Source organism: Aythya fuligula, chromosome 7 (assembly GCF_009819795.1).
Source record: "Aythya fuligula isolate bAytFul2 chromosome 7, bAytFul2.pri, whole genome shotgun sequence".
Taxonomy (NCBI): domain Eukaryota; kingdom Metazoa; phylum Chordata; class Aves; order Anseriformes; family Anatidae; genus Aythya; species Aythya fuligula.
The window spans coordinates 14084516-14110772 of NC_045565.1; the positions used below are offsets into that span (position 1 = coordinate 14084516).

At 39.2% G+C, this 26257-nt stretch overlaps 1 protein-coding gene across 30 annotated transcripts in view; it reads left to right on the forward strand.

Annotated features, from left to right (window-relative positions):
• The window catches only part of KCNMA1 (potassium calcium-activated channel subfamily M alpha 1), a 470776-nt gene extending 445759 nt beyond the window's left edge, over positions 1–25017 (forward strand). For 10 of the 30 annotated variants that reach the window (XM_032191476.1, XM_032191474.1, XM_032191475.1 and 7 more), the window contains 7 exons: positions 2629–2742; positions 6035–6165; positions 13896–14090; positions 15202–15320; positions 16201–16425; positions 18501–18529; positions 24369–25017. In XM_032191476.1, coding sequence (XP_032047367.1) covers positions 2629–2742; positions 6035–6165; positions 13896–14090; positions 15202–15320; positions 16201–16425; positions 18501–18529; positions 24369–24523 — 968 coding nt within the window. In that variant the 3' untranslated portion in view covers positions 24524–25017. Of the gene's footprint in view, positions 1–2628; positions 2743–6034; positions 6166–13895; positions 14091–15201; positions 15321–16200; positions 17434–18500; positions 18530–24368 lie in introns of those variants that run through there. The other 20 variants (XM_032191467.1, XM_032191480.1, XM_032191483.1 and 17 more) reach the window with 4 other exon arrangements.
• Positions 25018–26257: the final 1240 nt, after the last annotated feature.

Here is a 26257-nt window from a genome sequence, read left to right on the forward strand (position 1 = left end):
AAAAGTCTTGCCATTGCCATTTTGACTTGTAATTCTCCGCACAACCTGGTTAGGCGTGCCACTGTAACAGTTCAAGTAGTCCACAGCTACTTGAACTTTTTTAATGTAGTGTCACAAAGGCCTTGTTGTGCTGTTCCTGTAGTGCAATGGAACACAAGACTTAGACATAGGAGCCTGCTGCAGGAGGAGGTCTCACATTATCTACCTGTCCTCAGATAGCATTCCCTTTTTTGGGGGCCCCACTTTCATTTTGTTCTGCTGTTCTGAGAGTGTCACAGTTACCTCTGACCTGTGAATTGGCTCATGGAAAATTTCCATTAGACTCACTTTGTGAGTGTGAGCCTAGAGTCCTAGGCTCTGTCATACAGCAGTATGGAATCCAAGAGTCAAAATGGCTATCAGTTCTGGTGCCAGACACAAGGAAATGTCTACAAAATGATATCAGTTGGAAATGCAAACCGCTGTTACCATGCTGGTCTCAACGAAATAGTTTCAGTGGAATAACTAGTATTAAATGACCAACTGTTCATGCAGCCAACATTTCTGACTGTCTCTAAGAAATCTGCAGTCAAAAGATTTTCTGTGCACTGATAATATGATATAGAAGTGCTTTGCTGTCTTAGGTTTGCCTGTGGCAATGCTTTTATCTTGCAAGTCTGCTGAAGATACCACATTCACCTCTTTTCTCTTAAAGAACAACTTTACAGACTTTTAACTCCCTTATCCTAATGTGTATAGCTTCTCATGATAGAAGGAAATTCGTACTGGCACCTTTTGGAGGGCTGAGTAAGTCTCTCTTATCAGTGATTCTAGTTTTATTAGTTATCTATTCTATATTTGATATAGAAAAAAAATAGGGAGAAGTGAAATGAATGACAAATAAGAATTAAAATCCCATTACATCAAGAAGTCCAGGTTGAGTGGTCAAAATTTTTGGAACAGTTTGGCAGCAAAGGTAATCATCACTGGAAAAGAACAAAAATTCCTCACAATGACAATACAGAACCAGTACCACATGTTAAAATCTACAGTGTAGTTCAGATTTCCTACTTCGTAAATTACTTTTATAGCTGAAGAAAGTAAAGTAGATAACATCACGTCATCTTGTTCCGAATTTAGTAGCAGGTGAATGCACCAATGAGTTTAACTCAATAAAATGATTTCCACACTGCAAGAAGATAACAAAGTTATATCAGGAACGAATTTGGCTGTGATTAATTTAGAACTGGCATATAAAGAAATCAAAAATATTTCAGATCAGTAATGAGAGGCAGTCAGAAATCTGGTCCTGGATGTCCAGCGTGAGGTTAAAGAACTCAATGCAGGAAAATGCAGGCCCAATGCATGGGAAAAAAAAAAAAAAAAAAAAATTCTCATAAATGGGTATTTTGAAGGGAGCTTGGGTCAGTCGTGTTCCAAATGACAAATATTTCCTTTAAAATATCACCTTGATTTAGTGGTCTTAAATGAAATCCTAAAGTCAAACGCTGGCTTCACCATCACTTCTGCAGTGATGTTATTAAATGAACATTCCCATGCTTTCTACAACTGCAATGAACAAGGAAGATGGAATGCATGCGAGGCTAACTGTTACATGAGTTTTTGTATAACTACCTATCTTCCACCAACAACAATCAAACTCCAAAAAGCTTTGCCTGGTTATTCTTTAAATTATAAAAGAAAAAAGAAAATAAAAGAAAAAATGCTCATTGTCAAGGGATTCATTTCCAACCATGCAGAGAATCAGGCTGAAAGCACAGTCTGTGTTAGAGGTGAACCTTGCTGCTCTCCACGTCTTTTCTTTCTCTGCGTGCCAGCTGACGCGTTTCCTCTTCCACCTTTGTTTCCCATATATCCTCAAAGATGTAAGTCTTTTTCTAGTTTCTTTTCATGTGTCCTTGTTAAACGTTCTTTGAAAATCTTTGTCCTTCTTTACTCTTGGTTTGTTTTTCTGTAAGAATGGGCCCTTTCATCCCAGTATTCCTATAACTGGGGTTCCCCATAAAAATGCAGGGTATGCAAGGTGTGTCTGAAAAGCAAAAAAAAAACTTTGTGTTGTACTGCTCCTGGAAAATGACAAACCCTAAATCCTGCATGTTGATCAAATATCAGACTAACAAATGGAAGCTTACAACAGGATAATGGAAGTTCCTTGTGGTTGTACTACTGTGTACAAACAGTACTCTTTGTAATGGTAATTGAGGTTTAAGGAAAGACACCTGTTATTTGAAACACTAAAATAAACTTACCTAAAATCAAAGTCCTTTTGTATATTTATTGTTTTTATTCCTACACAAGCACAACATTTAGCTACCAAATAACCTGCTTTCTAAATGACTTGTATATTTCTGAAAGATTATGCTTTTAAGAAATAATTTGTGAAAATCAAGTCAATTTAAAAAAATAAAATAAAATAAAAAGAAAGGCAGATGTTTTTACAGTACCTTCCCTCCCTGCCAAAAAAAAAAAAAAAAAAGGTTATGAAATTCCCTGCTGATGGTCTCTTTTTTCCTTTTTTTTTTTTTTTTTAATTTCTATCAGTATATCTTTCCACAGCCTAAATAAACTTTTTACATACAGAATCTCCTATTCTTCATTTTATTTTGCTTTATTTATTTATTTATTCAGGCTTTACACCCCCTGGGATGGATAGGTCATCTCCAGACAACAGTCCGGTCCACGGCCTGTTACGTCAACCTTCCATTACAACAGGAGCCAACATCCCTATTATAACAGAGCTAGGTAAGACAAGCTAACATTTATCCGTTCGTGTGCTATTCCATTCATGTACTCTTCCCTGTCTGTTTTCCCACCTCCCTTCTTATGTGACCGCATAAGAAAATTACCTAAATTGTATCTTATACTGCCATGTTTTCTCCTCTGATAACTATTGTGAATTACTCCTTCTAAAGAAAGATTAGTAACCGTTGTTTCAGTTTATGCATAAAGTTGAATTATGTTTCTCTCTTTCCTTTGGGTTTTCTCAATTTTCCTAAATAAACACCATCAGACAAGATGCTTTTTACATAGTGTAACAAATAAACAGGGTTCTTTGGGATAAGGTTAGGAAAAGAAACAAATAAAAATAAAATAAAAAGAAGCACAGTAAGTATGAGCAGACATTTCCTGTGCACTTAATCAATAGTTAGAGGACATTTGTTTATTTCTTCATGGTCCAGAACTGTTTAATCATGTGTAACCAAACTGTATAATAGTATGAGAAATTTTACCCCTGAGAATATGATGATGGTAGGTAACCAGGCTCTGATTTCCACTCTGGCTGTGGGTATTTATGTCGTCAAGTGGTGTGATGTGAAGTGCAGAAGCTGGTCTGTTTTTTTCACGGCAAATACAAACCTGATTTGTGGTCCTTTGTCCTTTTATTTTCTTTTTCAGTTTTATTTTTTAGAGCCTTACCTGTCTTTTTCCCTTACTTTATTCTCTTTCTGTACTTTCTTTCCCCCTTAAATACTTTACCTATTAGCTAAGCCTGGCAAACTTCTGCCTTTGGTTTCAATCAGTCAGGAAAAAAACAGTGGAACCCACATTCTAATGATAACTGAACTGGGTAAGAAGTGCCTTTTTCCTTCACATCACTGTCTTATTTTCCACTGTTGTTCTTACTGTCATCAGCTTTTTCTTTATTTATCTGGCTGTATCAGAGGGGCTACCCTCATGGCACTGCTTTGAATGTGTTTTATTTGTGGTTCTGGTTGAAATTGACTGTCTTGTTCTGGCCTTTCTTAATGATTTTTTTTTTCACGCAGCATCAGTAAACCTTTGATCACACTCGTCTGACCTGCCGGCTGTTTTCATAGCACCTTCTCACCAATTCATTTTCTCTGGCCTGGATTCCCACCTCCCGGGCCCTCCCCCACCAAGTTTTCTCTCCTTTTCTCTTTCTCCTTCTTTTTTTCCGTTTGTTATTTCAGCCTATTGTCAATTTGGTGGACATGCCCTAGCAGTTCTCACAGGAAGTCAAAGAAGAAGTAAAGAAAACAGGAAAGAAACCCCAGTATCACACTTTCCCTCCAGCTATTTGTTTATTTGGGGGAGCAGGCCATCTCTCAGAAGCTCAGATTTTGAAGCTGCAAAAAAGCATCCAAGCTTCTGTGTTTTTCCCTCTCAGTAAAGAGAGATCTCAGAAGCTTTTGTGAGCAGTGTTTGATTAGCATTTCCTATGGTGCAGCACCACACGTTCAAGCCTACCTCACGTAGCCTGGAGACCTTTCATAGAAATCATAGCAGCTAACTTGCATCAGGCAGATAAAGATATCGAGGATGAAGCTCCACTCACAGGATTCACATTAGATTTGTAGTACTGTGGAAACTGACACCACGCACGGCTAGCAAGTGCGTGTCAAAGTCAGGTATTAGTCTGCCAGATGTAAGTGGAAAAAGAATGCTACTGTCAATAGCGCCTGCTCTCAGCTAGCAAATTAAACTAAGGCATGAGCTCTTCAAAAAGTACATTTTGAAATGATACGTCAGGCTTTCAAATACTATTTTGTTCAAGATCCCAGAGGATAAATTGATAGCCATTGTACAAAGAAAGGAGTAGCGTAGGTATCGGTGTTTTCTAGGGTGAAAATCATCCAATTCACAGAGCAGAACACTTCTCCATTTAAAACGCTGAGGTGTTATGCTCACATGGTTACGTCTTGGAGTGGGAAGGCAGGGTTTTTAAATCCTACCTGAGCTCTGGTTCTGACTTGGTGTACGATCATCGCCAAGCACTATCTCAGCAGTGGTCTAGAAGGAGTATAGAAATGCTCACCTCTTTCTGAAAGACATAGCGAGGTTTTCTCCATAATTATTTGTGTTCTGTAAGCTAAGCACAGCAAGTGTAATAGTATACACAGGTTGGAAAAGGATTGGGTGGAAAATGAAACTATACAGGAAGGAAGTTCAGAATGGCGGGCAGAATGGCTAAAACTAAAGAGTTCAGAGCCAGAATCTGATAACATTAATGGCAACTCTCATGTTGATTTCCAAGCTCCCCTGTGTTGGAGACGTCAGCAGACGGGCTCACGCAAGGAATAAGGATGTAGTCAAAGAGTGCAATAGCAAATGCCAAAAAAAAAGTTTGTAATTTCCTTTCCTTGCAAGGGAATTTGAATCAGTTTGTTATTTACTAAGGTAAATAGTATTGCAATAACATTGCTAAGCAATCAGTGCTTTCATGCTAGAGGAGGACTAATATGGAAATGAAATATACAATGAAATATGAATCACTCAATAAACTGATCTCAGGGAAACAACTATTTTTAGTGGCATGAGGTGGAAGCAGAGAACCTAACTGTGACAATGAAATGCCAAAGAAAGACTGAATGACAAATGTGACTTTGTTTGGCCTTTTCTTTAAAGCAGCCTGATATAGATCCTTTTTCACACTGGCTAAGACAGATTTTGTGGAAGCGAGGTTAGGGAGACAAATACATGAGAAAAAGATGATGCTGCAGGAGAACAGCTGGAGTATTGCTCACGCATTCAGACAGATGCCCGTTGAAGGGACAGTGTATCCTCTTTTGAGCTGTAAGTGCATTAACACCACTCCAGCAAGAATCACAGCAGCACATCTAACGGATGCCTGTGGGCTAGATTAGAGTTTTATGGGCAGCCTCGATTTTACAAAGGGGTTCGGACTTGCTGTCTTTTGATAACATTTCACTACACATGCATACAACCCTAGCCACAGTACCCGACTAACACCAAGATTGTTTCAATATATAAAAGAGCCCTGTAGATCTCATGTGGAGTGCAGGCAGGTGATGCCAAGAAACTACTTCTACGGCTAAGGGATAGTCACCTATGAAGAGCAAGAGAGTCACCTCTTATGAGCAGGATTCTGACCCAAAGGTTTTTAAATGCACATTTTCACATCCATCCTGATTTTAATTTCAGTGATGTCAAAGACACAAGTCTGTGTTTCCAGACATATGCCGTTTCTTTTTCTTTCTGACTGTGTAAAATGTGAGGTCACATGCTGAAGATGCAGAAGCACCTTATGATTTTATTATTATTATGTTTTCAGTAAATGATTCAAACGTTCAGTTCTTGGACCAAGATGATGATGACGATCCAGACACAGAACTGTATCTCACGCAGCCCTTTGCATGTGGAACCGCATTTGCTGTCAGTGTGCTGGACTCTCTCATGAGCGCAGTAAGCAAACCAAACCTTTTTTAATTCTCCTCCATCAGACTTATTGTGAAAGAGTATGAAGGTGTAATCTCTGTTCCGCAGGTAGTTAAGAAATGATACTTTTTTCCTAGATAGCAAGAGAATTCCAGAGCATAGGCAAGGGTTTTTTCTCAGTTGGATCCAGAGACCCATCCTGTCTGAATTTAAGAAGAGATTAAGAAGAGATTGGACTGTGCACTTAGGCACATGGTCTGAACTTTTGGGTAGACCTGTGCGGTGTCAAGAGTTGGACTTGATGATCCTTAAGGGTCCCTTCCAACTCAGGATATTCTATGATTCTATGATTCTATGACCCTTAAGCAGCTGAGATATCCAGGACCACCATGATTTTTAAAAGCAATGAGTGTCATGTGCAGCCTGAAGGATAATAGTGTCCAAAAAATATTGTATCTCCCTTCTAAAACCCAGACCCAAATTCAGTGTTAGCCTCTGCTCACTGTTCATGTCCGACAGCGTCAACCATGTTTTAAGCTTGTAATTAGGAACAATTCTGTGAGTGCTGAGGAGCACCAAGAGAACCATATGAAAGCCAATGTACACACCAAGTGAACTGTACTTGTGTGAAGAGAGGTCATACTCTTTTTTCACAAGCAGCCTGGTGAATCCAACCATAAATGCGTTTCAGAAACTACAGATGGTGGCCTTTGGTTATGTCTACAGTAGGGTTTTGGTTTGTAGCCATAGTACAGTTTCAAATCAAGTGTCTCAGTCATGTTGCTGTTCACCCTCCCCTGCTTTATATTGGCTACGTTTTCAGAACAGTTTTGCTCCGTGCAAGCTGCACTTCTTTCAGAAGAACCCTAAGCTCTGCTAAGCATAGCAAGGTTGTAGCCTTTTGAAAATTTGAGCGTAAGCTTTCAGAGTTCCCCCTGGAATATAGTTCCATGGTGCTGGAAATCAGCTGTTGTAAACCCCACATAATATTAGTAAAGAGCAAGCGGGTTTCTTTTAAGGAGCCAAGTCTGACCATCACCTAAAATCAGAATGAAGCTTTCTGCCTGTAAGGAAAAACCGCATTGATCTTTATTATTTGATATTTTATTCACATTTAATATTTATGTACCTATACTTCAAATTTTTATTCTCTGCTCTATTCCTCCTATGATCCATCCACAGCTGAGTAGTATCAGTCAACAGTGACAACATTTTGTTCTAAAGCAGCATAGAAATTTGCAATAAGCTCAGAAAATACCTTGTTGAAAAGTTATTGGCTATGTTTTGCAGACTTGACAAATTCAGAAAGCCTAAGCAAACCCACCTAAACGCTATACCTTCTCTAATTAAAATCTCTAGCAATAAAATATTTAGCATTTTCACATTGTAAATGGCAGTAATTTAATTGGAAGGTTCCAAGTTTTATACTGAGAACTGTTCATCTACTCATATTATTTGAAGCAATGTCCCCGAATGAATCTCTCTGCAGGCCACTTCCAGAGTCCTGGAAGAAGTTGGGTTAATTTTTCCAATCACCGCTGATATTTCCACAAAAAGAGAGCAAAATGTTGTGTACACCATTGCTTTCTTGTGCAAACGTACATAATGTAGATAATAGAGAGTCAGTAAGGAACATATAGAACAATACTCTGTAGAAATTTCTACCTGGAACTCATCACATAATCCTCACAAGATTTTTAGTTATTGTCATCTTTCATTCACGTTTAGATTTTGACAACACATCCCTCCATTTCTGTAATTCCTTTCTTCAACAGAGACCTTTTTCAAACAATGGCACAGCTAAGTGGCATGTTATATGTAGTGTGAAGCCAGAGAGGTGTGATAACAGGAATTGAAAATTCCAACCAAGAAAGAAAAAAAAAAAATCAAGAAAACAAGCTAAGGATCGGTCACTTAGAATTGGTCACTGTTCCATCTTTTCTCTCACCACTTTGCTGATTTGTGGCAGTGTTATTTTCTCTTTCATTCCTCAAAGGCCTAGTAAAAACTTGGAAATGTAATAGCTTCCTAACCCTCCAGAAAGTGTAAGATATGTGAGATGGTTTCTCTTTACTGTCCTTATTTTCCTGGGAAGGATGTACGCTTCTTTCAGCAGTTCTCGAAGGAAAGGAGCATTTCTCACACAAACTAATTTACTTGCACTGTATTATCCCTGGTTTTCTAGAGTGCGCTCAGCTTTGGGGTCCATCATCTATATACCGTGCCTAACTTCAACCAAACCCCAAATCCTATAAACTGTGAGATGTGCAGTTGTACATTCATCCTATTAGTTGCAGTCTGCAGTGCAACTAGGTGGAATTCTGTCAGAAGGAAATAAATCACATTCTGCAGGCCTTTGCCAGTTCATTTTGGGACAAGAAAATAGTTTACTATACAGTGACTGAGTTTTATTGTTTCCTAATTTTTATAGCAAAGTTCCAATTTATGATCTCTGTCGATATCTCAGGAATGGCAATTCCTCGTATGTGCTAAAATACAAATGCACATTGCGTGAACTGCTTCATTAAGAATTAATCGCTTCTTACAGCAGTGGAGTGTGCCAAACAGGTGCCAAAGAGTAGAAAATAGAATAAGAGTAGACAGTGGCATAATACCCATTCACACAGTAGTCTTTCCAACATCCAGGCAATTTGAAACTTGAAGGAAGTTTATATGTAGAAAAAGAGGGAAAAAATATGTATTGCACAGTAATCCTTTTCTATGAAGTGTCTATGCAGAGTCGTATCCTCAAATCACATTGCCAAGTATAATGCGTTAGTTAAAGTATTCAGTTACAGAATACCAATTCAACAGTATTAATCAGTGTTGAAATAGTATTGTAGTATATGTAACTTTATTAATATAGGAATAGTGGTTTAAACCCGGTTTGCAAATCCCAGAAAACCTGTGGTCACTTGCTGAATCAAATCTGAATGCTGGAAGTCTTTACTTTTGTGTTATTGTTATTTCCTGTACATGATAGTATTAGACATTTGAAATTTGAAATTGTCTGATATTTTCCTAAATCAAAGGTAAAACACGTAATTAAGTGTACTTCTCAAAAGGCCGCCTACAGGCTATCTACAGTTTGTCCTCTGCAGCAAAGGCACATTATCGCAAAGCATATGATTCACACTGTGGTAGTTTGAAGATCGCTGCTCAGAAAAGAGTAATGAGCTCAGAAACTGCACTGCCTTCTGATGGCTTGGTAAGAGTCATCTCTCCAGGCTTAAGCTGAAGTGCCTGATTGTACTCTGTGTGAAGACCGCACGTGTGGTTCAAGTTTTAATGTGGCAGTGGCTATTGTTAAAGCACACCAGCCAGTCGTTATGTCTGTGAAGAGACATCTGCAGTCATCAGAGACTTGAGTGATATAGTAATATTGGTTTTGTCATAACAATGCAAAAACAGGGAAGGAATATTTGTAGTCACACTCAAGGTGGGTCCAGTCCTGGAAAGCAAAGTGTATTTTCTTCACCAAAATAATAACCAGGGGATTAGAAGCATCTTTTAGACAATGTGGAAGTTGTTGTAAAGATATCATCTTCATCTAAACAAAACTTACGGAACATAAGAGAAGCAAGGTGTTTGGTTTTCTGCAGTACTTTCAAAGTCTTGAAAATCTGGCCTGAGAGCCAAAGCTTGCCTGTGTCTGCCTTTGGTGCCTAAGCTACGAAAACCAGAGAAGCTCTGGCAGGTTGGCGTTCCTGCCATACATACTGCTGGCATTAGACCAGATAGCATCTGCGTTTCTCCCTTCTGATCTCCGGAACCAGACAGTAAAATTTAACAGCTGATATCCTAGAATGTATGCCCTTGTGCTAGAACTTCAGGTGTAGGTTTTTCTTTTATAACACAAAATCCTATTTCTCCATATAAGCAAAAGCAGCAGAGTGGAAGAAAGTGAAACAGGTAAGAGCTACTTTTCAGTACATCCTGTATTCAATAGTTCTTCCCCCTTCAGAGTTCCTACAGTCTCATGTAGAAAGAAAATAAACTGGTTTAATCTATTATATGGGTATTGTGAAACACAAGACTCTTTTTGTGCGAGTCTGTTCAGGTGGTTAGCAAACAGCATCATTTACCACAAAGTGCTCCAAACTTCTTTATCTTTTGGACACTATTTTGAGCAGCAGTACACTGTCAAACACTGTAAAACCCTGTTGTTTTTTTCTGCTCTTTATCCTGTCCTAAAGAACTGTTTAGTAACTATTTAGTAACTGTTTAGTAACTAGTAAGTTACTGGCGTTAGCTCAGTCATTCCCCATGTTTGGATATACATTATCCATTCAACAGAATTCCTCCAACTGGAAAAGAAAATGAAGTTAAAACAATTGCATGAAAGAGATGGTAAAAAACAGCACACAGTAGAGGAGGGCCTTCCTAGAAGAAATCCATATTAAAAAACACCCTAGAAAACATTAAAAAAAATGGTGATATGACTTGGAAAATGACAATTTTAGAGTAATTATAAATGAAAAGCAAAGTGCTATTAAAGTTAAAGCAATGTTATTAAAAGATGTGCTAATTTTCAGTTAAATTTTCTGTAAAAGACCAATTAGTTTAAGAGGCTTGACAGCATTAACTGCAAAACATAAGTGCTCTGGTAATTATACTTTAAAAAATGATTGAACAAACAGGAAAGTGTCCCTGAAACATCAGAAAGAGCCACACAACAATTCGGGCACATAGGCTAGGTGGCAGTGCTACCTCAGATATCTATGCCAGGATTTCCTTGCTGTTTACCCTGCTTTAATGTCTATCATGCATTACATTTTTTATTTTATCAAGCTGGTACCTATGTCATATTCACATTGCAGACACTGATTATAATGATGCTATACAGGTGTTCATTGTGGGGTACAGATAATGGCAGCCGCAAACAAGTCTGTCTTCAGCTCTGATTTTACAGCCAAGAAAAGGAAATCACTGCCATTACTGGAGAGTGCAGTGTTACTTTAAGCACAGCAGCACCTTTCCAAAGTCATTCTGTGGATTGCTTCCTTACAAGTACTGGCATATCCAGGCCATGTACCCTCCCACAGAGCAAGTACAAGATCACTCTCAAATTAATTTCAGTGTATTATTATTCCAAAGGAAATGGATATCAGCTAGTTCAGCTTTTCAGTGTTCCCCAGCTCCAAACTGGCAAGAGGCAGTGAGAAGAGTCTGATTGTTGTCACAACTGAAAGCAGTGGTGGATGGGGTTTTCCTGAGGAGTGGTAAATATTAGTACAGGAGGAAGCAACCCTATTTAGGAAAAGATGCCAAGAAACTACTTCCTCCTCACCCATCCTTTCTTGGTAATGTCTGGGCATTTTCTGGTCAGTTGCAATGCCAACACAGTCCATCCTGAAAGCTGTAATCTTTTCACTCATTGATAGCAAACGAACAAAACCATCATTTGGCAGCACTCATCCATCTGATTAAATGGTGACATCCACATCAGTCATGGCACGAAACCCAAAGGAAGCCATTGTTCCAAGAGAAATGGTGGTTCCTTTGCTAATAAGTGTTGCAGCTTTGCCTCAACATTTGTCTAGCAGTGGGAGGCCCTTCTCAGGTGACAGCATTCAGTTGCATTGACAGTAGACCTGATTCATTTCTCATTTGCATCAGTTTCATAGTAGTGTATGGCTACCAGAGTTACTCCTGGTTGGCTCATTCTGACATAAGTCAGAATTGGACCTATTTTTGTCCTAGTGGGTTGCGATGGGGCGGGGAGGTGGGGGGGGGGGGGGGGGGGGAGAGGGGGAAGGGTGGTGTTCAATTTTATTTTATGTTGTTTTAGTTTATTTTATTGGTGTCAGTAAGTTTGTGACTGGTGCCTGACCTGGTAAGTTGTTGTACCGCTGCTTTCAGTTATGAGTTTAGTATGAGATCCATAGTAAACTGAGTAATACGGCCCCAGTATAATGTGGAGTGGAAAGTGTTGCCAAAAAGGGCACCTGTGAATCGCACCTCAGTGACATCGAGGAACAAGTCATTAATTGAAGAATAAACAGTCACGCCAGGTTGTCTGGTCTCTCACCTATTAAACGTCATATAATTACTCCAGACTTACAGTCTCACAAGGGGTCACAATGATTTTTCCATATGTTTAGAAAGGTTTGAATTACACTTGAATGGTTACACAGCCCATCCACGTATGTAAGAGCTGTATAGAGAATAGCTGTTGTTCTAGACCAATTCCTCCTGAACCCCAGGTAATGTCACAATACTCTTCACAGTACACTTCGTATTTGAAAATACATACTGCCTTATCCAGGGCAATTTAAATGTTTAGAGCTAGTGGGATGCAAATATTTGCTGTAGGACTTGCATCACAGTAACAGTATTTTTCTCTCATTCTAATGTTGTCAAGAGGGGAATGGCATATATGGCTATGGAAATAAGCAGAGGTGCCCAAAGTTCTGAAACTTCAACGTAATGGTGAAAACCATTGCCATGTAGAATTCATGTTCTCTGGTTTTATCTGTCATATCAAGGAAACAATGAAACTGAAGTTCCGTTATGCAAAGAGAGTATCAAAGTAACATGGATAGGGAGTCTGGTCTGCATTTTTATCTCAGGATAAAACATTTTAGTCTGTACCTCAGTTTACCCATGTATTGAAGGCAATTTCACTATATGGATAGAGCAATGAATGTCACTGGAAAAGGTATTTGGGTAAAGGTATATTGAGGTATTTGGATAACAAGCGCTCTTTGAGAATGCAGTATCCTTTTTCACATGGTGTCGGAGTAGATTTGTTCCAAGTTCTAAGTTCAACAAAAGTCATAAGAGTAGTAATGTGAATCCTGTGTACTCTACAGCTACCTCATTTTCTTCTCACACGTCCTCCACACTCACAAAGCTTCTGAAAACCCAGACATTGGTGTCAGTGTAAGCGATGGTGTCTCCTTTTTCTGTTGATCATTATTTTTTTGCCCAGTATGTTACACTGCAGATACCTAACTGTGTATCTCTGAACTATACCAGTATACTTTCAAGTGAACTTGAAAGTCATTCATTCAGCATTAAATTAATATTTAAAATGCCCATTGTTTGCCTGACAGACCAGCAATGGTACAGATGCTGGCAAAATGTCAGTGTGGAGTAAATCTTTCCTAATAAACCACTCTTACCCTATACCCTAGAGTTTTTTAAAAGGACCACCAGGATCCCAAACTCATCATACATTTATCTGGAATGAACTCAAGATGTTTAATTGATACACGCTTATGTCTGAACACTGTCAAGTCTCGTAATAAGATGTTTAGTACAATACCTCGGTTAGACTGCTAGAGTCCAGCCGCAGTAATAAGCAATGACATTTGCAGCACAAAGGCAGCTCCCCAACGAATTGGTGACAAGAGTAAAAAGGCAATCTAGCCTGCGTAAGCTGTAAATGTGGTCTGAATTTTACAATTACATGTCCTAAAGCCCATTATTAGACATGAAGGCAATGAGAAGGAAAGCAGTCATCGCATCACTACTAACACCAATTATAGGAAACATAAATCATTCAAATTTTTGTACTTTAACAAAAATCAGCCCGAATTGGTGTTTAAAAGGAAGGATTTAGTATAGGAGCCTAATGGGATAGAAGCAAATAGAGTAATTGGAGGCTGCTGTCTTTTCACTTTCTATATAAAATTATTTGAAGAGACAGCCGAGAACTTTAAACAGCAGAAACCCAGAAAAGTTGTAATTTGGATGTCTTCCGTTGTGACTTTAATGGTATTTGCCTAAAGAGCTTTCTTTTATCTTGGCAGACATACTTCAATGACAATATCCTCACACTGATACGGACATTGGTAACAGGAGGAGCCACACCGGAGCTGGAAGCACTGATTGCTGAGGAAAATGCATTGAGAGGAGGTTACAGCACACCACAGACACTTGCAAACAGGGACAGGTGTCGAGTAGCTCAGTTGGCTTTGTATGATGGTCCATTTGCAGACCTAGGGGTAAGATCACAACAGAGAGGTAGGACCAAAGCCGGTCTTGTGGTCTAGGTGTTGTGTCTGAGACCAAATCAAAAATCTATCCTAATTATTGCATCATTTTGATTATTCGGTTAAAATGTTTTGGATGGTTTGACACTTTACTACGCAGGTGCCAGGTTTGCTCTTATGCTTTTTAAGAAGCTACATTACCTCCTAGCATACTTTCCTGAGTATTTCAAGCAGAGTCAAAAGAAGAAAAGCTTGTCTCTTCCTAGATGTCATCTAAAGAGATGGATGAGCCAATTTGGAGGAAAGAACCCTCCTAATCATAAGGCGCTGTAAACACGAGCAATATGTACACCCTCATCAGGTTTTGATAAGTTTATTTAGTTTTTGCATGGAGCTTTCAGTTCTCAGTTAAAATATATGTATTAGCCTGGAAACTAAGCTGTAATGTTTGTTTTCTTCTGTGTCCAGATGAACTATACTGAAAGCCTAATTTTCTGACATTCTCACTTCACTATCCTAAGAGAAAAGCTAAAAAGTAATTAGTTAAAAACTAACATGTTTTGCTAGTGAAAGCAATTATTTGATATCATTTATGAAATATGGCATACATATCAGCATATTTTTTTTTAAGTGGGAGAGGTTTTAGTATCCTTTTAACTCCTCAGCTCCCGTATTTCAGTTGTCTTTGTCAGCGATTTTATTTGTCAAGATGACATTACGGCTACTGCCAAAAAGGGTGAAAACTACGAATAATGGTAGGACAACAGATAATGTAATGTATAGAATTATGCCTTGTTTGATACCCAAATTGCATTTCCATCCAAAAGCAAGTAATTCTCTCTTACCACTATGGTAACTTTTCAGGACCAAGGCTGTCAAAAATAATGATCATTTTATATATTTGTTTTTATGTGAAATGAAATGTGTAGTTTATTCATTGTCTTGGGTAAGGAAATTCATATTAAAAACAGGCTGTTTATACATTGTTGGTTTTGTAGAAGATCCTACTGAAAATCCACTGCACTGTCATGGTTTTAAATGAGAAAAGAGCAAAAATGTGCTGTTCTTTTGTTTCTCTTTACCTCCTTTTTTTTTTTTTTTTTTTTTTTTTTTTCTATCTTAGGATGGAGGTTGCTACGGAGATCTATTTTGTAAAGCACTGAAAACATACAATATGCTTTGCTTTGGAATTTACCGATTAAGGGATGCGCATCTAAGCACTCCCAGCCAATGCACTAAACGGTAAGTCCAGTCCACCAAAGCAGTTGCGTCCGTAAGGATTTGGACAAAGTGGGTAGAAGTAGGAATCAGTGTAGGTTGACACTGTACTTGCTATACATGGGATTAGTAGTCGGAATAACAAGAGACTTCCATCCCTGAGGCAGCCAAGCTCTTTCCAGCACCAAATGCATTTTAAAACAAACCAACAAATGAAAATAGTGGTGGAATCTTGAAACTGAGAAATGCGTATATGAGGCCTGTGATGTATATTAGCAATGTTGGATCCTTGTACATGTGGATTTATCTTTATAAACGCTTGGTTGACATCACAAATCCACAAGTGGAAAGGAAAAAATAAAAAAGTGAAAATAAATTAACCTCACTGCCACCTTCCTGATATACTTGTGTTAGGTACAGTCATAAGCCAGACAAATAACTGTATTCTTTGCTCAGATGACAGTATTTAAATATTTAATAAATATATAGTAAATATATATTTGAACCTGCTTGAAAATGCCATCTCAGGTAGGTCTGTTTTTGCTTTTTATCAATATAGGAATCTGTTTGCTAGAGTCACTACATTCCAATTCAGCTAGAGATAGGAGGGTGAACTGTATGCTGTATTCTCTGAAAAATCATGATGCAGTTCCCTTGGAGAACATCCTACTCTGTATGTCTGTCCCACTCAACAAACATCCAGAGAGCAATATCTGACATAAGATGGCACCAAATAATTGGCACTATGTCAGCTAAAATCAGGTATATATTGAAGAAACAGAAAGACAGAAATCTGAATAAGTATTCATGAGGTAACATCTCTAGAATAATTTTTTAGGTGAAATCTAAACCCGCTTTCTCTTTTTCTTTCTTTCTTTCTTTATTTCCTTTTCTGTCTTTCCAGTTATGTTATCACAAACCCACCGTACGAGTTTGAGCTTGTGCCGACAGACTTGATCTTCTGTTTGATGCAATTTGACCACAACGCCGGCCAGTCCCGAGCCAGTCTTTCTCATTCCTCCCATTCCTCCTATTCTTCCAGCAAGAAAAGCTCATCTGTTCACTCCATCCCATCCACAGCAAACCGACCCAACCGCACCAAGACCAGGGATTCTCGGGAAAAACAGAAGTATGTGCAGGAAGATAGACTTTGATGTGTGTACCTGCTCCCACTGTGTGTGAAACTTGCATTCACCACCCATTCTCCCCAGTTAATGTGTCCAACAGTAACGTTCCCCGTTTTGCCATGGAGCTCTCCCTTTTTGTACACATTTTTTGCATATGTATGACAGTGTGCATGAGATTGTCATTTTTATTTCACCACCATAAAACCCTTAAGCACAACAGCAACAAAGCAGACGGACCAAAAAGTTATTTATGATGCTAGGGGAGATAAAAATTCTAAAACCCATAGGCACACTGAAAACTTAAATAACTCACTGCAGTTACTCTACGTATCAGAAAACAGAGTGTATTTAACGTGAACACTTGCTTTTGATGTTAGAGTTACACAAAGGAAGTCATTAGCACAGAAGCGTTGATGTATGTTGCAGTAGGTTTTTATAATCATATTTACAGGAGTTGCCACATGTAGTTGAAGCTTACAAAACTAACCAGCTGTAAAACAACAACAACAGCAAAAACACTAATTTTTCACTCTCAAAGCTTATATTGTATAGGGCTTACACTCTTTGTATAGATTATTGCTACGCACCTGCTTTATACCAAAGCGATATCAGGGACGAAGATGATCATTTTAGGTTATTCTCTGAAATACGAGCCTTTTGAGATAGCATTTGTTTTTTCCCTTTAATCCTGAAATTGTCTGGGAATGGAGTTGTCAAAATCCAAAGGTTTAATTTCAATTTAGAAAGAGTCTAATTGCATATTAAATTATTATTCTGTCTATTTATACGGCCACAGAAATAGCTATATTTACTTTCACTTTTGACATTTGGGATAAAAAGCCATATGTATCATAAATATCGGACGTAAGTCAATAAAAAATGCCTTGCTGGGACTTTTACATCTTTAAAAGGTGAATTAGTCACCTTATGTATAGAATAAATAATGTTCAGAAAAGAGCAAGCATTTTTCTATGCTTAAGTATTAGTTCTCGGGGGACTTTATTCCTTTCCCCAGATGGTAGTTTAGTGTTTCCGAGTTAGAGCGATGGTATAAATTTTCCAATGAGAGTCCCAATACGCAAGGACCCTCTGGAAATCCCAGGCAATGTTCCAGCTGTTTTTTTACAACAGGTTTGTGCCAGTACACATTAAGCAGGAATATGAGGGAAGACAACAGAGCACCTTTGAGATCTGAGAGGTTCCTCTCCCAATTGGAAAGAAAAGGTGCTGTACCCTAGATGGCTAACGAGCAGAACAAGAGGGCCGAGGTGAAGACATCCGCTGTGCTGAGGCGTCATGTTCTAGGCACATGCCAGGGTCTGATTGTTGCATATTCTCAGGAATTACTCATTCAGCCAGAGATTGTGTCAAGGAGGTAAATGAAGTAGTGGAAAGGAATCTATCCTAGACAGCCACAAAAAGGATACTTGAGGCCTAGTGTTTAATGTCAAATGCCAACGTTCCAAAATATATAGAAATAGTTCTAGGCAATGTGAAGAAGTGCTCAGGGTAACGGGTAGGAAGGCTAGGAGAAACACGCCACATCGCTACCCAGCAAGAAAGCATGCAGGGAGAAAATAAGTACTTTGATGCGGGAGCGATGAGTGTTGTAACGGCCAATCCAGACAAGGTGCTTTTATGGTTAGTGTCGTTTTCTACCTTCCCCTTCCCCGAGCATGATGAGTTTGAAGAATTGCTTGCTGTGTGATTTGACAAAGAAGCCAAGCACTTTTACTGACAAAACCTGGAACCATCTAAGCGGGCTACGGAGAGTGCCACCGTGCAGTGTTAAGCACGATTGGAATGCAGTATATATGTATGTGTGCATTCAAATGCATCTGTAACTCCTGTCAGTGAAATATGCGGCAAATTTTGGTCGCTCCCCCCCAAACGAGTACATTGCAGTCGCACTTGATCATAAAGACACATTCGTGTGTTTCTTCTTTCAAAGAAAGTTATCGTGTTTTGCCCTGAGAATATTTATGACTACAAGGATGTGCCAGTTAAAGTGCTCAACAGGAAATATGACAGTTTAAAAGCATTGTAAAACTTACATAGCTTACTTCTTTTTCTAAAGTGCAACAAGGATGAATAGAATGGGCCAAGGTATGATAATTAATGGTTCTGCATGACCTAGCAACTGCTGTGGGTTTCCTTCTATAACTTTGTCCTTGTGAAAACTTGTGAGATTAAAAAAAAAAAAAAAAAAAAAAAAAATAGTAGTTACAAACTTTATGCAGTTATTGGCTTGTATGTTTGGGTGTTTGTTTGTTGTTTTTTTTTGCCTTTTTTTCCCTCCAAACCAGAAGTAAAACTGGCTGCTGCTGCTGCTGTTGCTCAATCCTGTTTTATTTTTGATCCTCTCATCTGCTTGCCTTTCTAATTGCACGTGTCCTCTCGTAAACACCCAGCTCAACGAAGACGCCTACCCTGGTACAGACATTACTGTAATTTCCCATTCCTCATTCTAGCCCCGTTCCTCCCTTCCCTGCTATCCTGTCCCTCGTGTATGCACATGAGCATCTTTTTATGTTGGCGATATTGACGGAAGATACTGGAGAGCAGTTATGCATTTTGGAAGAATGCTAATGGCTTTGACACCAAAATGCTTTTCCATTAATGTTTTATCTGTATTCCATTTAGTAGAGGAAGAAAGAGTGTTAATATGTAGCTACTTGTCACATACTAAATAATAATGATTTTACCAAAAAATGGTGTTTGTATAACAGTGCAGCTCAAATAAGGAAGAACATAAACAGTCTGCATTAGAGAAACAACTTGTCTATTTTGTGTGCAACGGAAGAGAAATACCTGATGTCTGAAGTCCTCAGATCATATTGAAGTTAATTTTCCTCTGTCCTCTGACATTAAGTCTGCAGGACAAAAGCTGTGACTTTCAGTTATGCCTTGAACAATTTTCACCATTAAGTGACCTGATAGTTTCTTTCAGTGATAATGTTCCGATATGGAAATACTAAGGACTTTGGAAGGTCGGTCATGAAACGTAGAGGAACATTCAAAGTTTTATACTGGAAAATACCAAGAAATCTCCTGTTTGTTCAGGCATCTATCCCAAATCAAACTTACCAAACTCATAGTATCAAACTAGAGTATCAAACTCATAGCTACCCTCGATAGTTATGAAAATGGAAAAACTGCACTATTACCGATATCAACAGATAACAAATGAGAGCCTTAAATGGAGGTTCTGCAACTTGTCTCAGTCCAAGCACAGTTTCTACAATGGAAACTAGGACTGTAAGTGACTTTGTGGATCTGTATGTCGACACAAAATAATACCTTGGACACCCGCAGGCTCTTGGCACAGGTTCCAACCGGCCTAAACCATCAGAGTCAGGCATTTTCCAGTAAAATCCCATTGTCAAAGTAGGGAGTTTGCCACTTGAAAAAAACAGGGAAAAACAAAACAAAACAAAAACAAAACAAAACAAAACAAAAAGAGGAAGTCCAGTATAGCATTTCTATCCCAAATCTTTAACTATCTTGGAGCAAAATAAAGGCGTGCCCAGAAGGTAAGAATAGTTTCCCTTTTTTTTTTCTCTATCCCTGCAAATTACTTCCTGCCTACCTCAAATGAGATATGCATCTGCCAAACCAAGAATCACTGAGAGCAGAAGAACTTTCATTTTATTATTCTCAGATGGGAAGAAATAGCAGAGGAGAGTTTTCAGCCTAGTTTTAAACACACTACCCATTTGGGGACAGGGGCTACCCAAACACATGGCCACGCACACAGTTGAGATGGATGTGTCAGAAAAAGAAAAAAATAATTAAAAAAAAAAATGGAAATCCTTGTTTAAAGGATTGTAAACTAACCTGGAATTGTGGTGAGAATACAGATTTAATAAAACTTTGCAGCATGTTTAGCCGGTATTTTCTGTGCCTCTGCTCAGATGAGAGGGTGTTTCACACTGACACTTATTCAAAAATGATTGCTCAGGCCAGAATTTTTAAAGCACCAGAGCAATAAATTTGTTCAGGAAAAGTGTGAGAGTCCAACGGAAGTTGATGAAATGTCAATTTTGATCATTGTACGATTAATCAATTATATATGTTGATGCCATGGGGAAATCCTACACAGGATAGTAGTACCTATTTATTTGTGATACAAGTATGAAGCCCTGTAGACCTCCACGGATGCATTCAGGCGCTGATAGCCCATTACAAACATGAGCGCACATTTGAGAGGAAGTAAATGTTTTCCGCTTCGTGATATTTGAAGGTACCTAGCTGTTCCAAGTGATGTTGTCAAAAACAAACCTGTCAAATAGAGTAAGATCAGTCCCTGATCTTCTTTAAGAGGACTTCAAGAGCGCTCTTGAAGTGCTCTGTTTAAAAAATAGGAAAAAAGGCTCTTTCTCTCTGTAACACAGAAATGTATATGGTAAGGATCAATATCCACGTGCCAGAAAGGAGAGAAACAGACAGAACATGATAGAGACCCACCACTATTTTGGAGGAGAAACCAGTATGTGAAGACCCGGAAATTTTTTGTCTGGACAGATTTAAAGGAAGAAGGTTGTGGTTTTGTTGGTGTAATTGTTTGTGGTTAGTAAGAGACCTAAAGCTCTGCACCTAGACTTTGGAAGACTGAAAATATAGTAAGGAAAATACGGAAAAGCGTGTGAGGGATAGAAGAAGGAAGACCATTTAGTAACTGCAAGCAAAACACACCAGTGGCCACAAGTGAAGATGGGGAGTATCATTCACCTCCCATTTCAAAGTGTAGCAGGCAATGGACAGAATGGGCGATTTGAACAGCAAAAAAAGAGATGAGACAGGTGTAAAACCAGGTCCAAGTGTAGATGCTGGAGATGATAATGCACGGATCAAGGTCTCACCTAAAAACAAAATGTAACCAACCAATGAAAGGAGAATCTACAGGTTTCTGCACTTACTAATTATCGTCCGTATTAATTACTTTCCAAGCGAAGGCAGAAAGAGACTGTGGTGTCAATTTCTGAAGATCATCTCTCTGACATGAGTTTTATTGTAAAGAGTAAAACATAAAGAAGTGGCTTGTGGTATACATTCCAGGGAAAGCAGGGGCAACGGAATCACTATTTGCTCACCACAGTTCATCCCAGATCTGTAGTACTAGCATCGTTCTTCCCTTTCTCGCTATAGAGATCACAATAACTTGCAGCAAGTTCTGTTGGCAAGGAAAGTTTGTGCACCGTATGGTAAAAAATATTCTGGAGATAAAAGTTCACGGCACTTAACTTGCCTCAAAATCATTTTAAACACAACCCATTAGAAAACTGTTAGTTTGAAATTGTTTATATGATCTCTCAAGGCTTTTAAAATATGATAACCATCACACTTTACACCTCTCTGAAAGGTTAGTTTAATCGTAGATCACATAAAATTGGTTTCCACAAATGCATAATGGTTCATGTGTCACACTCAAACTAAATGGTTTTTTAAATGGAGCTGAAATTATTTTGATGTGTACACATTCCCAGATTTTTTTTTCCTACAACCTTTCCTAAACCAGCCCCCATCAGGAGCTGTTCCCTTAAAGTCTCATTAATAATTCAGATGTTCTGATGAATTTAAAAGAGCTAAGGAATCAAGGCCTGCCCCTACCTCCCCTCCTCCCCCCCCCCCCCCCCCCCCCCCCCCCCCCCCCCATTTTTTTAGCTGCCTGACAAAAAGATAAATGAATGTAGAAAGAAGCAGTAGGAGTCTGGCAAGCTGTAGATCATCTCTGAACAGATTGTAACTTTATCATTGTGTCAGGAAGAATAATTTAAAGCACTTAATCAGTTAGCTTCAGTGTGCAGGATGTAACATTATGAATTCCTATCGTCCAATCTGTTCAAATCAAAGGGAACTTAATTATAACAGGTAAGAGAGAGAGATGGGAGAAGAAACAACATCCAGACTCAGGCAACTGTAAGTGGGCAGGAAAACACGTACCCTAATCTGAAGTGAGCATGACAGTGTACATGTAGAAAGAAGAAAAATCTAGTTTTGAATATAGGAATAGCAATGCAGAAAATCTGCCTACCCTCAATAAACAACCCCTAATAACTGATATAACTTCTTTCTCTAAATTCTTTTTTCTTTTTTTTTTTTTCTTTTTTTTTTACTTTTATTTTATGTTGTTATAATTGCATAAGCACAGGTGACAAATGTATCGGTAAAAGAGAGGGATTAAGCCCTCACGAGTTTGGGGTTTGGTGCTTGTGTTGCAAGTAGACGCCTTAAATACATAGGAGGTTTCATTGCCTAAATTTCATATTCACCAGCGTGACTGAGAAGGACAGTAAGTTGGTAAATCCATGCAGCTCTTCAGAGCCCCTACCTTTGAAGCTAGTCACTTATTTTTAATCCATCTGCGCTCAGATGGTTGTCCCTCACTCTTCCCAGTCTTTCTATTTCTGTTCTTGGCCTCACCTCCCAAGCTTTTGTGCTTAGTCTGAGGTGGATTTAGGTGTGCGCGTGTGTTGTTGCATTCAGTTTGGTTGTCGTCGTTCTGTGTTTTGTTTGTAAATTAGCACCCCATCCACTCCTGCCCCAGTTCCAGCCAGGATACAGCAGCATTTCAGGGTTAAGCAGAAGTGCTAGTTTGTATTGTATGGTGAGAAAACAAGGCCTCCAAAGCTATTTGGGTTCCCCATTGTGATGAGAAGCAGTCTATAAATGTAAGTGCAGCAGCTCTGCGGCAGCTCACGTTAAACATGGCATGCAGCAATGGAAACGTCACCGCTGCAGAATCGCATCTGCAGAACCACGTGAGCTCATTGCTCTGCACACCCACCTCTGGAAATGAGGGACAGAGAGAGGTGGAGGAGCGGAGATCCTCCTCACAAATCCGTGTTAAAGCACAAGCATGCAAGGACCATAAGCCACAGAAAGATGAGCCATTGCATGGAAAGATGAGTCCTTGCATGGAGCCAAGTTGCTTATCTGTCAGTTAGAAATTATACCAGTACTTGCTCTCTGGAGCACGTAAGAAAATTGTGGCGATTTTTTTTTTTTTCTCGCTGTGAAATTTGAGAAGTTTTTGTCCACACCTGCTTATGAGCAATGCAGGATGGCAACTGCAAGCCTAAGAGGTGAGGGTGTAGCTGCAGTATTACAGCCTCTCAGCAGCCACCCTCCTTCCCACATTGCTCCCAGCCCACCCCAAATCAGTATCATAAAATTCCTCCTATGATCAGGCTCTGCTGAAAGATATGGAAGGAGCAGGGTCCCCTCTGATAAGGACATCCTCGCTTCCTTTGCCTTGCTGTCATGCATCACTACCAATCCATTCAGGCCTGACACCCTACTACAGTCTCCTGCATCATCAGGTAGGTCACACACCTTCCCAGACCTGAGGGACTGGCAGCCAGGCAGCTGAGTCACAGCCATCCCCTGCAGGATCGTGTTCCTCTGGCCACAAGAGCTGTGGGACACGCTGTGAGTCTTCGTTGTACATGAGAGCGAGCACCCACAGCTGAAACAGTTCAGAGACGTCTTTGACTTCTGGGGTACTTCTCTGTATAGAACTCACATGCTCTTTCCTACATCATCCTTACTCCATCCTCTGGCTTCTTACACTGGCTTCTCAGTGTAACCCTTTATTTTTAGCATTAGTTCAAAAAAGGGATCAAATGACATTCACCTGGGCATGAAAAAAATAAGTACAAAAGCTCTCACGTCCAACAAGCAAACTGCCAGTTTTCTTTAACTTCTATCAAATATGCCAACACGTCATGTTCCGTCTATAAAGAGTATTTTCAGAGGCATTAATCTAATGCACTGTACTGCTAGTAATTAGTCAAAGTCACCTTCTATTGATTGCCCTTTCTCTATAGACTTTACTGACTGCTACCCCCTCCCCTTGTTCTGGTGTCTGTGTGTCTGTGTGCTTCACTAATGAGAAATTCTCATTTTCCCTCCTTATTCTGTCTCTACCCACTTTGCTCCCTAGCAGAAAAGAAATGGTTTACAGATGAGCCGGATAATGCCTATCCCAGAAACATTCAAATCAAGCCCATGAGCACTCACATGGCCAATCAGATCAATCAATACAAATCGACAAGCAGCTTGATACCACCGATCAGAGAAGTTGAAGATGAATGTTGACTCCTTCAAGGCCAGAACTAATTTTTTAAAGCCCGACAAACTTCATGAACGGTGACGTGACATTTATTCCTCTTACATGCCGAACCACTGACAGAGAACTTTTGAAGGGCAAGCGTAATGGGGAAACAAAGTAGACAGATCTTTGTTTGTCTGCCTTTAATATTGCTTCCATGTATTTTGGAAACTTTCAGTTTTAAATGAACATAATCAGAACTAGTCATGTATAGCCTCTAGCAGTTTAAATTATTTTTCTTTATTAGGAAAAATATATATATTTTCTTTTTTTTCTTCATTGTCAAGTATTTTCCCTTTCAAAAACTGCAGATGTGGCCGGACTCCTAAGACAGGAAATAATAACCAAAAACACCACACCCCAGTCTTTGGCCTAAAGGAGGATGATGGTCACAGTTATAAGGATATATAATCCAGGGAGACAAAAGAGATATTTACAAAAAGGAAATAAGTGAAGGCCCAGCTTGTATTGTAGTAACCCCCCCCCCCCCCCCAAAAAAAAAAAAAAAAAGGAAGGAAAAAGAAAAGAAAAAGAAAAAGAAAAGAAAAGAAAAGAAAAGAAAAGAAAAGAAAAGAAAAGAAAAGAAAAGAAAAGAAAAGAAAAGAAAAGAAAAGAAAAGAAAAGAAAAGAAAAGAAAAGAAAAGAAAAGAAAAGAAAAGAAAGAACAGTCCAAAACATGTTTCTTTACGGAAGGATGTGTATTTTGTTCAGCATTGACACCAGCTCTTAATAAACTGAACCTATTTATTTTCAAATGCGAAAGTCATATTTTTGTACATGTAACACAAGACATTATTGGTTTTATTACAGTATACAGCTCACCCTCATTGCCAGTGACATGCAAGTCCAACCACCCCATGCACTGTAATGCCCCTGCAGAAGCCCCACATCCTCTATAGCCCTCTGCGCTGTCAAGTGTGCTGCGGAACATCATCACCCCAAGCCGAGGGACATGTAGGCAGGGCACTCACAGGCAGCACTTGTTATAAATGGCAACCCTGGCATCAGCAGAGGCTTATTCCAGACAATTTCTTCTTTGCCACATGTTACAGCACTGTGAGCTGGAGTACCTAAACAGTGTGTGAACTCATAAGCCATAAGCTTTCTCATCTACCATATTCTGTTGGTTTCTTACCTCTGAAGTGCTGATGGGTCCGCATCAGTCTTGTGTATCCGACTCAAATTCTTCCTGATCCACAGCAAGCTTTAGCCCCAGACCTGTGGTGATAACACATGACTCCGTGAAGGGCATTGAATTGCCTTTGCTGAGCACTGATCAGGATAAAAACCTGTGGCTTTGCCTCAGCTTGACAACGACAATGCACTGTTGTCAGTGATGTGCTGTACCAAGCAACGTCACAGTTTGGCAGTGTCTTTTTTTCCCCGTTACGTATCTATTTCAGTTTGCTTTGCGGGGACACCATGCTTAAAGGTAAGGCAATAACCAAATCAAAGTAAAAATAATGAATGTATATATCCTACCTTACAAAAGGCCTTCAACAGGTGCCTTTTGTGTCAGCAGTTTCACAAAGTTGCCAACAAGCTTTCTAGCCAGCAGAGAGAAAAGTGCTCTCATATCTGTGCTGCAGTATCTATTCACACCAAGCATTTGGTGGTCTAAATGATTCAGTAAACCTGTCTATCTATCTCAAAGTAGCAACATCAGATACAATTGTGTGAAGAAAAAAATAAATAAAATTAAAAGGCTGTGATATTAAGGA